Below are 15,149 nucleotides of genomic sequence, written 5' to 3'. Positions count from 1 at the left end.
TCCCATACAAATCCTTGGTCATATGCCAGGAGTTTCTATTGACTTATATCGATACTACCCCATCTCAACGAGAAATGTTTACTAGTTAGCTCGACACGTATTTACAGTATTTATATGGTAATCTCAGGTTATACGACACTTATATACCTCAATCAATATATTATTGAGAATGTTTATGTTATTCAAGTATAAGACACCCTAGACTTATCTACCTCACTCATTCTATTAGCTGTAATTGCTTTATATCTGAAGTACAGCTCTACATAATGTATAACTTTATGTGAAGCGCTCTGATACCCACGGGTCAAGTTCGCGCTATATAAAACTCTCTAAATAAAATAAAATAAATAAAATAAACAAATGCGAACAAATAACCCTGTTCGCAAGCAGAGAGAAGTATCAGACGACTCAGGCTTAAGCTTGATAGCACAAATACGAAATGGGGACACTAATGAATGAACAGAAACAATGTGGGGCCTGGCAAGAGACAGAAATATGGCTAACCTAACCGGAGACCTCCTTATGTAGAATTACAGTCTTTACCGAATTATGATGCCCCCGGGGTACAAAAAGACGTACTAGAGTGGAGTGGCATCTACTCCCACCAAGCCAATAAGCTAGAATTTGATCACTGATGCCAGGCGGGGATTGGCCCACGCACCAACGAGTTCCAGGGGTGGGCGACAGGCACTCTGCAATGTTGGGGAGGTGGGTGGTTGTGGATCCGCCATGCAGGGAGGCAGGGAGGGGGGTTGGGCTTATTCAAGTTGGGGATAGGGGAACTTAAATTATGTTCTAGCTCAGTCATTGCGACCGGGAGGGAGAAAAGCCCAGCGATCCTGGGTCTGAAAAAGAGCGATGTGGGGGATTCTTGGTCCTGGCCTAGTCATGGAATGGTCGCCACACACATAATCCAATATTTCGCAATCCACATAACTTATATATATCACTATGGATAGTAGGACACGAAGGGCTCTCCAGTTCCTCACCTGGAATGTGATTGACTTGGAGACAAACTCAAACTGGAGATAATCCTTCAGTATCTGAAACGCCAGACGCCCGAGATAGTCCTATTGCAGGAGACACACCTTGTCAGTAATACCTGCCAGGCTCAATTAATCAATCAATTAATCAGGGAATTGTAAGCGCACTACTCATCCATGAGGGTCTCAAGGCGCTACGCGGGGGGGTCAGCAGTTCCATTCAGTCTAACAGCCAGGTCTTGAGAGCCTTCCTTAAGGTGTTCAGGAAGGGGCTGTGTCTGATGTTGATCAGGAGCTTGTTCCAAATCTTTGGCGCAATGTTGAAGAAAGCTCTTCCCCCTGTTCTGGCTCTGCGGATGCACAGTGTTTAGGCGAAGGGGTGGTTGGTGGATCGGAGGCTTCTTTTGGGTATGTGGAAGGTGATCTTCTCATTGAGGTATTGAGGTCCGGTGTTGTGGAGGCATTTGTAGGCGTGGGTGAGTATCTTGAAGGTGACTTTCTTCTCGTCTGGGAGCCAGTGGAGGTTGCGCAGGTGCTGGGTGATATGTTCCTTTCGTGGGATGCCGAGGACGAGTCTGGTTGCGATGTTCTGTATCGTCTAGGCTCTAGATCGATGGGGATATAAACTCATACCCCATGCAGGGTTCACCTCTGGCTCCCGTGGGACAGGCATTCTTATCCATAAGAACTGCCCATACATGATCCATAAAACATGGGTGGATACCCAGGGCAGATTCGTGACTGCTACAGGTATATGGGAAGGGAAACCTCTTAGCGTAATGTCCATCTATGTTCCCCCTAACCTACAACAAACAACGTTAGCGGACCTCAGTAAATTCATTCTAGATCTGCCTTTGGTGACTTTGGTAATAGGAGGAGACTTTAACCTGACGGTGAATGGAATGATTGATCGACTGCCCCCACGGTGGCACACCCCACAATAGGTCAAAATTAGCAGACTTCCTCTCAGTCCTTGGCCTTGTCGACATCCGGAGACACCTTAACCTGATGACCCACCAGTTCACCTTCCACTTGGGAGCCCATGATAGTCAGTCATGTATAGACTACCTATTGACACACACTGTGGATGCCCCTAGTTTCGTTAAGGCCTGATGTCTGGCGAGAGGACTCTCCGATCATTCCCTAGTCCTAGCCCGGAAGACATTGGAACGTCAACCCAGACGCACAACCCTCACTATTAATCAATGGTCACTAAAAATCCCACATATAAAAAACTGAATTGCTCAAGGACACTGATTTATACTTCTCTGTGGCTTCACTGTAATCCCTATGGGCTGAATTTGGGGCTGTCATAAAAGGCAGAGCACTTGCACATTGATGGTGGGGCATAAAAAAGAATTGACAAGATTCATAGAAACTCTTGAGGGAGAGTTCCTGGAACAGGAGAGGAAAATAGCTCTTACTAATGACGAGTCAGCCAAACAAACCCTAGACATTAAGAAGCAAGACTACAAACAGTTTCTGACAGAGACAGCTAAATCCAGGCAAAAGACCGTATACCATAAGATATACAAACATGGGGAGAGGACAGGTAAGCTGTTGGCCTGGCTTAAGAGGCTGGATCAGGCTAATCTTTGGGTCCCCCTCTTAAGGGGAGCATGGGGAGAAGACATACTAGACCCGCATGAGATAGCAGAGGCATTTGCCTCCTAGTTTGACACAATATACACATTCACTACCACAACCTCCGCTCTTGACTCAAGAGACCTCCTGGCTACTACCCCAGTCGTATGCCTCTCTACCGAAGAGCGGGAGTCTCTAGAGGGAGACCTAACAGAAGAAGAACTACAAGCTGCAATCGAGGATATATGTTCCAGAAAGGCTATGGGACCCAACGGGCTCCCAATTAAGTTCTTCAAGCTAACGGCCACCAAGTTGAAACCCTATCTCCGAGACATTAGGTGAGATTAGACTTACCTCGATAGTGGTGATACACAAACAGGACAAAGCAGCAGAGGAGTGTAGTTCATACCGACCCATCTCACTGCTCACTCCAGAGGCGAAAATCATCACTAGAGCATTGGCAAACAGGCTTATTCCCATAATTAATCAATTAGTACATCCCGACCAATCAGGCTTTATGTCAGGTCGAAACACTGCCCTCAACCTCCCTCGTCTGCATGGGGTGTTGGGGAGGACAGGCACGATTCAAGAGGATGCTGCTCTACTGTCACTCGATGCCAAGATGGTATTCAACATCACTGAATGGCCCTACCTATTCACTGTATTGGAGTGCATGGGTTTCGGCCCTAACTACATAAAATGGATTAAGCTTTTCTATGCAGACCCAAAAGCACAAGTAGTAGTCAATCAATTGCCATACGCCCGACAAATCCAATTGAGTAGCGGACCCCGTCAAGGTTGTCCCTTGTTGCCTCTTATTTTCGCTCTGGTTTTAAAACCACTGGCGACATGGGTGAGGGGGGACCCCCTGATACGGGGGTTAAAATGGACAGAACACCACGAAGATAGAATCTCCCTCTATGCAGACGATATACTATTATATATAGCAGCCCCAAAAGCATCAATCCATTGCATCATTCACATATTCCGGATTTTTCGCAAACATACAGGATATGCCATAACTGGACTAAATCCATATTATTTCTGATCCAAGGTCCAGTGCCAAAACTACCACAAGGCTGTGAGGTCCCCGTGGCAACTGAGGGATTCCAATTCTTGGGGCTTTTTGTGACCCCCCAACCCATTGCCCTTCTATAACACCAATCTACAGGGCCCCTTAACCCGCCTGCCCGGCTCCTCACTTATGCCACCCACACGTACGCGCAGCGTTGACGCGCAGCGGGCGCGCCGATTGTGCGCCGAAGGCGCGCCAAAGGCAAGCCCATCTGCGCCCGTCCGCGCCTGGCCCGCGCCCAGCGCCAGGACCCCTGGCCCCCGCCGAGGCAAGACCACCCGACGGACCTACGACGCCGCCGCCCTGACCGCACTCATCACCGGACGGAACCCCGCCTGCTACCGAGCCACCCCGAGACGCACCCACGGACCCTTCACCTGCCAAGCCTGCAAGTTCACCTGCCTCCGGACCTGCACCGCAGCCACCAAGCCAAGCACCAACAACAGCCACCTCAAGTGCATCCTGCTCAACACCCGCTCCATCCACAGACACGCCATCGAACTTTGGAACCTGCTCGACACAACCTCACCAGATGTCGCCTTCCTCACAGAAACCTGGATGAACGCCTCCTCTGCACCCGACATCGCCATCGCCATCCCAGACGGATACAAGATCACCCGGAGAGACCGCGTCAACCAGACTGGAGGAGGCATCGCCATCGTACACAAGAACACCATCCGCATCAAGACCGACTCCAACGACACCTTCCCCGCCGCCAAGCACCTCCACTTCCAGATACACACCGACCCAAAGACGACCCTCAGAGGCACCCTCGTCTACAGACCCCCGGGACCACGCACACAATTCAGCAAAGACATCACGGACTTCATCAGCCCGCACGCCCTCCCCTCCACTGACTACATCCTCCTAGGGGACCTCAACTTCCACCTGGAGAACATCAAGGACCGCAACACCGCCGCCGTGCTGGACAACCTCGCCAACCTCGGACTCAAGCAACTGGTCAACACCCCCACCCACTACTCCGGCCACACGCTTGATCCCGTCTTCTCTTCCAGCAAGCACATCACCTTCAGCCACTCCACCGGACTTCACTGGACCGACCACAGCTTCAAAAGAACGATGACCCACCACCACCCGCAACAGGTTCCTCACAGAAGCTGGAGCAAGATCACCGCAATGCAGCTCACCACCTCCCTCAGCCAGAACCCACCCGCCAGCACAACGGACCCCAAGGAAGCAGCCCGCAACTTCACGCAGTGGCTGACCGCCTGCGCCGACGACCTCGCGCCACTGAAGAACCCTCCCAGCAGACCCAGAAGCAAGAAAGCCTCCTGATTCACCGACGAACTCAAGGACTCCAAGAAGAACTGCCGCACCCTCGAGAAAGCCTGGCTCCTCGACCAGACCACAGACAACATGACCGCCCTCAAACACGCCACCTGCAAGCACCACCAGCTTATCTGCACCACCAAGAAGACATCACTGAAGGAACGACTGGACAACAACGCCCACGACAGCAAGGAACTCTTCAGCATTGTTAAGGAGTTCTCCAAACCCAGCACCGGCAACAACGACATCACTCCTTCACAAGATCTCTGCGACTCACTCGCCTCGTTCTTCCACCGCAAGATAGCCGACATCCACAACAGCATCGGCGCACCATCCACACACCCAACCGTCGAACCAACGCCCCCCACCGCCACCCTCCGCACCTGGACCACGGTGACCACCGAAGACACAGCCCGCACGATGAACACCATCCACTCCGGATCTCCAACCGACCCCTGCCCCCACCACGTCTTCAACAAGGCCGACTCCATCATCGCACCCCATCTCCGGGACGTCGTCAACACCTCCTTCAACACCGCCACCTTCCCGGAGAGCTGGAAGCATGCCGAGCTCAGCGCCCTACTGAAGAAACCAACAGCGGACCCCACCGACCTCAAGAACGTCCGCCCCATCTCGCTCCTCCAGTTTCCTGCCAAAGTCATCGAGAAGACCGTCAACAGACAGCTTGCCGCCTTCCTCGAGACGAACGGATCACTCGACCCATCGCAGTCCGGTTTCCGAGCCAACCACAGCACCGAGACCGCCCTCATCGCAGCCACCGACGACATCAGAACCCTGCTCGACAACGGGGAAACAGCGGCCCTCACCCTCCTGGACCTCTCTGCAGCGTTCGACACAGTCTGCCACCGCACCCTAGTCCAACGCCTCAGCAACATCGGTATCCAAGAGAAGGCACTGGAGTGGATCACCTCATTCCTCGCCGGAAGAACACAGAGAGTCCGCCTCCCCCCGTTTCGATCCGAGGCCACCAAAGTCATCTGCGGCGTACCGCAAGGATCATCACTCAGCCCCACCCTCTTCAACGTCTACATGAGACCTCTTGCAGCCATTGCACGCCAACACAACCTCAACATCATCTCCTACACCGACGACACCCAACTGATCCTCTCCCTCACCAGAGACCCCGCCACCGCCAGAACGAGCCTACACGAAGGGATGAAAGACGTCGCCGAGTGGATGAAGAACAGCCGCCTGAAACTGAACTCAGACAAGACGGAAGTCCTCATCCTGGGACCATCGCACTCCGCCTGGGACGACTCCTGGTGGCCCCCCGCCCTGGGCACCACTCCCAAGCCAACAGACCACGCACGCAACCTGGGCTTCATCCTGGACTCCTCCCTCTCGATGACCAGACAAGTCAACGCCGTCTCCTCATCATGCTTCAACACCCTACGCATGCTCCGCAGGATCTTCAGATGGATCCCGACCGAAACCAGGAAGACGGTCACCCAGGCACTCGTCACCAGCCGACTGGACTACGGAAACACCCTCTACGCGGGAAACACAGCCAAGCTACAGAAAAGACTCCAATGCATCCAGAACGCCTCCGCCTGACTCATCCTGGACATCCCCCGACGAAGCCACACCTCCAGCTACCTGAGGGACCTGCACTGGCTCCCCGTCAGCAAGAGGATCACGTTCAGGTTCCTCACCCACGCACACAAGTCTCTCCACGACCTGGGCCCCAAGTACCTCAACGACCGCCTGACCTTCTACACGCCCACCCGCCAGCTACGTTCAACAAGCCTCGCCCTCGCCGCCGTACCACGCATCCAAAGAGCCACCACCGGAGGAAGATCCTTCTCCTACCTGGCGGCCAAGACATGGAACACCCTCCCCATCCACCTCCGGCTGACCCAGGACCATCTCGCCTTCAGGAGACAACTCAAGACCTGGCTGTTCGAGCAATAGCAGACCCCTTCACCCAAGCGCCTTGAGACCCTTCCGGGTGAGTAGTGCGCTATACAAATGTTATGATTGATTGATTGATTGCACGCCAATGTTTGACATTGGCGAACCCTCCCCCTGATCCTTCTGGGAAGAGCAGCCCTTTTCAAACTGCTGGCATTGCCTCGTTTTCTGTACGCATTGCAAAATACCCCCTTTATGGTTCCAGACTCCTACTTTATTAATATTGAGAGCTCAGTGCGGAACCGGTTGTGGGACAGTAGGAAACCACACATCGCACTGCAGAAACGGATGAGGGGTTGGCATGATGGCGGTATCGCCTTACCTAACCTTAAAATATACTACTGGGAGTCTCAACTGATGGTAGTCAATCAGTGGATTCACGGCCCACAAGTCAAACCAAGCTATCAAACGGATAGATGGCTAATGGGACAGGGAGGATACTGTAGAACCCTCTATACCAATAGCACCTCACAGGCCCCACGGCCGGCACCAGAGAAACCTGGCACAAGAGAATTACACAAGTAACACCACTCTGGGAGTCAGAGTAGCTTGGCAGACTGAGGTCCTGCCCCGGATTTGACTTGTGGGATTTAATTGGCATCTCATCAGTATGGGATCTGTGGAACAAGAATGGACTGATCTCATTTGCCAATCTACAGAAGGAATACCGATTGGCACATTCAGAAACTTCCAGATACCTGCAAATCAGTCACGCTCTTAAGGCTGCCATTCCCAGTGGGGGTGGGTTCTCCCAGAAGCATCCCCACTTGAAGACAGATTGCTACTAGACCCTATACCCAAGAAAGCCATATCTCTAACCTATCAGAAATTGATTAATACTGACCTGACCTACTAATACGTCTCAGACAACAACGGGAAGTAGATGTGGGGGACTTAGAAGACGAAGGCCTCCCCATGTGAAATAGCATCCCTATGTTATTGAAATTGATTCAACTTAAAATCCTGCATAGTGCCTACCTCTCAGCAGGAGCTCTGGTCAAAATGGGGAAGAGAACAGACACAAACTGTCTCTGTCACTGCTCCCAGGAGGGAACCTTCTTTCACACGCTCTGGAACTGTCCAGCTGATTAGCCATTCTGGGCGGGAGTCACATCCAGACTAGAAGAGGTGGGGGGAAAAACTCACTGCCTCCCCGAAGCTTTGCATACTTAATATATGGGAAGCCATTAACCTAACTCACACTGAACAATACTGGGTCTCATTGGGGTTGGCCCTCGCCTAACGAAACCTTGCACAAAAATGAGGAGTAGAGGAACTACCATCAATGGGGAAGTGGGAAGCTGACATGGACAGATCCATGGTAGCAGAAAAAGACTGGTCTTCATAAACAGAGGTTGCCCAAAAAAGTGGGATTGAAAGTGGGGGGCATGGAATACATATCAGGGCGAGATCTGCACGTCTCCCACAATTGAATTGCACTGGAGAGAATGAAGGCGGCAGGGCCTCGCGGATGGAGGGAAAGGTACACAATGAAGCAGAGATTGGCTAGGACTGAGATACCCAATGTAATGAACACCTTTGTGGTGCGTGAGCTCTATTATACCACTTGCTGTAATGCTGAGCTTTTATTTGTTTTGTCTAATAAAAACGAGTTAAAAAAAAATCAGATATCTAGGGATGAAAATAACCCAGACACTTGAGGAAAAAGCTACATCTAAAATGACTAGAGTAGCTAAGGAAATCAGCTTACAGCAGCTGAAGTGGAGGGGCCCCACTCTAAATATATACGACTGAGCAAATTTTATGAAGATGAGGATCCTCCCAAAACTGATCTTTTGCGTTTACTGTATCCCATTTATTTTATATAAGAAAACTATAAATAGATTGCAAGGAGAAGTGAGTTCCTTTATTTGGGGGTATAAGATACCTAGACTTTCCTGGAAAAAGTTTAGGAACAAAGAGCCCCCCGCTTAGTGTTACCGAACTTTGAACTATATGCTTATCCTTTTCAGTTTCAGAACTTCCTCATGTTAAGGTCAGCCACAAAGCATTCAACTCTGGAGTACCTCTTTACAGCTTTGTCAATTGAGCATGGACATAAAGAGTTTCTCTTGAAATTTGGTAACCCCAAGTAAAAAAAAAAGATTAAAGGTATTAATGGCCCTCTCAGTATGGTGTGCCATAAAGAAAGTCTGTGGAATCCCTTTTAGCTCTAATAATTAACAGATTTGGGATTCCTCCTTAAGGTGGCTGGAATACAAACTTGTGTAGATCTCATATCTGGATCTCAGGTAATCTCCTGGCAGGAGATTTCCGACAAAACTAGAGGCTCAATTTCTAGATTTAAATACCTCCAAATCGATTCTTAGATTTTGGCTCAAACATAGACAAGAGAGGAGAATGGGAGAATTCTCCTTACCATTTAGGAAAGAAGTAGCATATTGGTACAGTTAAATCATCAAAGCCAAGCAGCCAGGCTGCCTAATCTACTTTGGGAAGATACGGTCCCGCTCTCACTTCTTGAAAATGTTTGGCTCAAATCTTTTAGAATATTATAAGACATATTCAAATCTGCTTACTTAAAGCGCTACCATTATTTTTACACTGCATAAGCTGTATTGGTCGCCTAAAAAGTTGACAAAAATCACTAAACAAACACAACTTTGTTTAAAGTGCAAAATACCGCAGGCGGATGATAAACACCTTTTTAGTGCATGCCCAAAGCTCTTTTTGTTAGGGCAGTACGTCAGAAAATATTTGTCTGGAGTTTTCAACCAGCAGGTGAAGTTAACTGATACTCTAATTCTTTTCGGTATTGACCTGAGCTTTCTGGGAGCCTAAATAAGGCAGAGAAGCAGTTGCTCTTTTACATGATCCTAGCAGGGAAATAAAAAAAAAAGTTTTTGGCACATCCTCCCAGTGGAGTCCACTGGTCTAGAGCAGTCAATCAGGTCTCCCAGATGGACATGGTAGTTAGTCAGAGAAGAATGCAAACTCTCTGGGCAATCCTATAGACTCCAATGATTACACAACTGTTGCACAGAAGGTGGTAAAATCCGTTCAGTGCAAAAGAAACAATTGATGGACGGAATGCTGGACAATGCACACATACACCCCCAGTCACAAGGATCGGGTTTTAATCCATCATTCGTTTGCTCATTACACCACTCCAGTTTGGACCCAGACATATGCAAATCAGTCTTGATCCTGTTCCTTATGGGAACAGTCCAGCCCGAATTGCCAAGCCAGGACCTCCCTGGACCAGGCACAAGCATCCTGAGACTGTTTTCAGGGCATCGCCCTTCATCAGTCAGGCTAGCTTGAATCCAGTGGTGTAATGAGCACGCGACACACGTCTGGGCAAACCCTTCCCACTTAGGGCGACATTTGCAAAAGAAACAATTGATGGAGGGAATGCTGGACAATGTAAACATTCACGTCCGGTCACAAGGATCTGGGTTTAATCCATCCTTCTTTTGCCCACCACGCCACCCCAGTTTGGACCCAGCCATATGCGAATCAGTCTTGACCCTGTTCCTTATGGGAACAGTCCAGCCTGAACTGCCAAGCCAGGTCCCCCTGGACTGGAAACAAGCATCCTAGGACCGGTTTCAGGGCATCACCCATCATCAGCCAGGCTAGCTTTAATCCAGTGGTGTAGTGAGCATGGGACCCACGTCTGGGCATACCCTTCCCACTTAGGGCCACATATGCAAAAGAAACAATTGATGGACGGAATGCTGGACAATGCAAACATTCACCCCTAGTCACAAGGATCTTTGTCTAATCCATCATTACTTTGCTCACCATAACACCCCAGTTTGGACGCAGACATATGCAAATCAGTCTTGACCTTGTACCTTATGGGAACAATCCAGCCCGAACCACCAAGCCAGGTCCTCCGTGGACTGGAAACAAGCATCCTGGGACTGTTGTTAGGGCATCACCCTTCATCAGTCAGGCTAGCTTGAATCCAGTGGTGTAGTGAGCATGCGACACACGTCTAGGCAGACCCTTCCCACTTAGAGCGACATATGGAAAAGAAAGAATTGATGGACAGAATGCTGAACAATGCAAACATTCACGCCCAGTCACAAGGACCAGGGTTTAAACCATTCTATGCTACTGTCAGCCAACTGCCGACAGGGGTACTCCCTCCATGGAGCTGCCAACGAACGTTGGCCGGCGCAGCCCCGCCCACCCTTTAGAACGCCCGCTCTGCGGCGGAATGTTCACCGCGGTAAACAGGTTAATCCATCATTCTTTTGCTCACCACACCACCCCAGTTTGGACCCAGCCATATGCAAATCAGTTTTGACCCTGTTCCTTATGGGAACAGTCCAGCCGGAACTGCCAAGCCAAGTCCTTCCTGGACCTGAAAAATGCATCCTGGGACTGGTGTCAGCTTGAATCCAGTGGTATAATGAGCATGAGACCCACGTCTGGGCATACCCTTACCACTTAGGGTGACATATGCAAAATAAACAATTGATGGACGGAATGCTGGACAATGCAAACATTCACCCCCAGTCACAAGACCTGGGCTGGACTGTTCCCATTGGGGGCAGGGTCAAGACTGATTTGCATATGGCTGGGTTCAAACTGAAATGGCATGGTGAGCAAAAATGCAATGGATTTAGTCCCAGATCTTTGTACTGGGGTGAATGTACGGCATTGTTCTGCATTCTGTCCATCAATTGTTCTTTTTGCATTTGTCACCCCGAGTGGGACGGGTATGCCCAGATTTGGGTCCCGTGCTCTCCATGCCACTGAAGTCAAACTATCCAGGCTGATGACGGGGAAACCCCGAAACCGGTCCTGGGATGCTTGGTTCCAGTTCAGGGAGGACCAGACCTGGCAGTTCGGGCTGGACTGTTCCTATTGGGCGCAGGGTCAAGACTGATTTACCTATGGCTAGGTTCAAACTGCAATGGCATGGTGAGCAAAAAAACGATGGATTGAGGCCCAGATCTCTGTACTGGGGTGAATGTATGACACAATTCTGTCCATCAATTGTTCTTTTTGCATTTGTCACCCCGAGTGGGACGGGTATGCCCAGACATGGGTTACGTGCTTTTCATGCCACTGGAGTCAAGCTATCCTGGCTGATGACTGATTTGCATTTTGCTGGGTTAAAACTGAAATGGCATGGTGAGCAAAAAAACGATGGATTTAGGCCCATATCTCTGTATTGGGGTTAATGTATGACATTGTTCTGCATTCTGTCCATCAACTGTTCTTTTTGCATTTAACATCCGTTCAGTAACACATGTATCCAAATAGATGACATAGCTATGGTCACTATATGATTGACAGTGAAATTAGGATAAACAAAAAAAATGGATGGCGTAAATATGCTGGATAAAATCATGCAAGATCATCATTAATAACCAAATAGATTAGCACAAGTATGGAATCCATTTCTGAAGCCTGACAAGCAGAAAAAATATAACCATGCAAAAGATGGGATAAGATAACATACAGACTACACTACAAATAAAATACCGCAAAACTACATTCAGAAGATGAACGATAATTAAATAACCTAGAGTTCAATAGAGAACCGAGGCTATACAGGAGAAGGTATACGGGTATACGGGAGAGTAGACCGGAGATAGGAAGAGAGGATACTCAACAACAAAAAACGTAAGTAATAACATCACAACTATGTAGTACGTGGGATAAAAAAACATACACTTCTCTAACATGAACTGCACTCATACTCATGTCCTTGTGCAGTTAGGTGAGTTGGGACACAGCATAGATAGTTTTTGATATAAAAAAGCAATTATAGGTCATGAGGGAAATTTGGGGGTTACAAAGAAGGTGGTTCGGGGGAAACATAGAAGAAAACATATGCCAAAAAGTTGAATTACGACTACTGTCTCATGTTAAGTTTAAGAAAGTCATTTTCCCAGACACATGAACGGAGCTTGAGAGTGTTTGATGTTAATAATTATAATACAATACACAGGTGTTGTATATTGTTTCACTCATCACTGCTTTTTCGTTCACCATTCTTTTCAAATTTCATATAAAGTGTTAACAGAAAGCAAAAAGATACACAAATGCCTTCCTACCTTTTTCGCTGACACTTTCACTTTCTATTTCCACATCTTCCCAACTTGTATATTCTGGTGTTGACACTCCCTCTTCCTCTGAACTACTGACTGACATTTGCCTCTTTTTTCCTCCTCTTTTTGATCTATTAGGCTTTGGTGGGGATGGTCGTACTGATTCTGACTGATCAGAACTCAGTGAATCATTTCTCAACATGGACTCCATTTTTTCACGCTTTGTTTTCCTCATGATAACAGCAGTGCCTGGTTCCAGACGGCTCTGCTTTTTTAAGGAATCATGGTTTTTGGAATCTAAGTGCTCTGGAGGAACAGGACTGTGTCTAGGAGTTGGAGGACTATGATTGGGCAGTTGTTTAGAAACTCTTCCATTGACAGTCCTATCAATAGAGTAGGATCTTTGATTATCACAGTTTTTATCCTGAGCTCCTGGAGATGGTGAGTGTTTTCCTAACGTGTTTATAGGCACCTCTACTTCATCCATTTCTGTGTTTAGTAAAGACGCATCACTATGCCGCCTTTCGTGCCGGGCCTTGGAAACTTTGGCATGCATGCGCATTTTCTGTTCCTCAGGATGCGTTTTCACTGGATACCTTGCGAGGTTCGGATCACTGCTGTACCTTGCTTGATATTCTTCTGCTCGCCTTCTTTTTTCCTCATCGGTGATCTTACCATCCTCCAGCTTTTCAGGCATGTCCTGATAGTCCTGTGACCTCCCTTTTTCCAATCTCCTGCTCTCCCGCCTTTCTTTATGTTTCCGGTCTTCTGCATGTCCCCCGCCCTGCTGAGGTGAGAATTTTGGCACTCGTTTACGCTCACTTTTAAGATTGCCTTTTCCATTTTGCTCAGAAGCCATTGTTTCCTTCCTGTGGAGAGACAATAAGTGTGTTACTAGATATGGTCTAATGTATACTGTTTTTTATTGATCTCAAAGCTGTTTTTATGCTAATTATATCTTTACACAACACAAAATTGCTGAAACCAATGTATTACTTGTTGTTAGGGACCATACATTATAAGTAAATTGCGTTCCTATGTATGCAACCAAAACACTCAATAGGTTTGTCAAACAGCATTCAACAAAGAATTATTGTGAAACAGTATTACCAAAAAAGGTGGGTCAGGAATTTGCCTTAACTAGTACAATAGCCCACATATAAAGATGCTCATACCCCCAGTAATAACACTCCTGAACTGTAGGATAAGTTGGTGGTGTTCTAATGCCAGATGGGGTTTTGTTCTGCATTCCGGCGGTGTAGGCTGAGAAGGCTTGTTCGCCTGTTTTCTTCTTCCTGCAGTGTTTAGTCACTAATACTTCATAGTTCCCCAGCGATCTTATACAGCCAACCTGTAAGTTCTCTGCTTGCCCTCAAGCTCTACCCTTTTGCCAACCCACTAACTTCTCAGCAGGATCTCCAGGACCAGATCTATCCCAACACCACAGTCCTGGGCCCTGTTCCCCCGGGTCCTCCTCCCAAACCACAATATCGCTCTTCCACACTTCAATTGAATCTAGACTCACTGAGAGTCACAGGAATCCTGAGAAGATCGGTAATGCCCGTGACCAATCTACCACCTTCCTCACAAGGCAGCCTTCATACCTCCCTAACAAATGAATCTACACAATTTTTATTGCTCCTCTCCCAAGCTCCTATAATCCTACTTCGTCAGACCACACTGACTCTCTGGAACAAATCCAAACAATCCCTTCAAACCCACTCAGAGAACCTAGAACCAACACCATAACTGCTAACAATTCAATACTCATGCAAACCTCCATCACTCAGTCTACATCAGTTGATACTATCTCTCATATGAAATGCATGCTACTCATTTGCAGATCAGCTGATAAACCCGCAGTGGGCATCGATGACCTCATTATCACAAATGATCGTGACCTCATAATCCTTACTGAAAGATGGCTTAATAATTCCTCCTCACCTCTCATTAACTTTCTAATTCCCCCAGTCATGACATCAGAAGATTGGACAGATCTGACCGAACAGGGGGAGGTATCACCTGCATCCCCCACAACAATCTAGCAGTCAAACAGTCACAAACTGTTGCTCTTTCCTCATACGAATACCTTTAAATCGACATTGCAAGTAACAAGAGAGCACTATGCAAGCTGCACGCAATCCATCATACACCAAGGAATAACCTACTGTTCATAGAACAAATCATGGAAATTGTCTCCTGCAATGCGGGACAGCCCTGCCCCCAGATCTTCCTTGGAGATTTCAACCC

At 48.2% G+C, this 15,149-nt stretch overlaps 1 protein-coding gene across 7 annotated transcripts in view; it reads right to left on the bottom strand.

The window, feature by feature from the left end:
• RIMS1 (regulating synaptic membrane exocytosis 1) overlaps positions 1-15,149 on the bottom strand; it is a 2,308,950-nt gene that overhangs the window by 1,507,967 nt on the left and 785,834 nt on the right. For all 7 annotated transcript variants that reach the window (XM_078648052.1, XM_078648043.1, XM_078648046.1 and 4 more), the window contains exon 5: positions 12,906-13,768. In XM_078648052.1, the coding sequence (XP_078504178.1) occupies positions 12,906-13,768 (863 nt within the window). The remainder of the gene's footprint in view (positions 1-12,905; positions 13,769-15,149) is intronic.

The sequence above is a fragment of the Lissotriton helveticus genome, chromosome 6, assembly GCF_964261635.1.
Source record: "Lissotriton helveticus chromosome 6, aLisHel1.1, whole genome shotgun sequence".
NCBI classification, from domain to species: Eukaryota; Metazoa; Chordata; class Amphibia; order Caudata; family Salamandridae; genus Lissotriton; species Lissotriton helveticus.
Note: the sequence above shows the minus strand (reverse complement) of the source record. Positions and strands in the feature narration are given on the sequence as shown.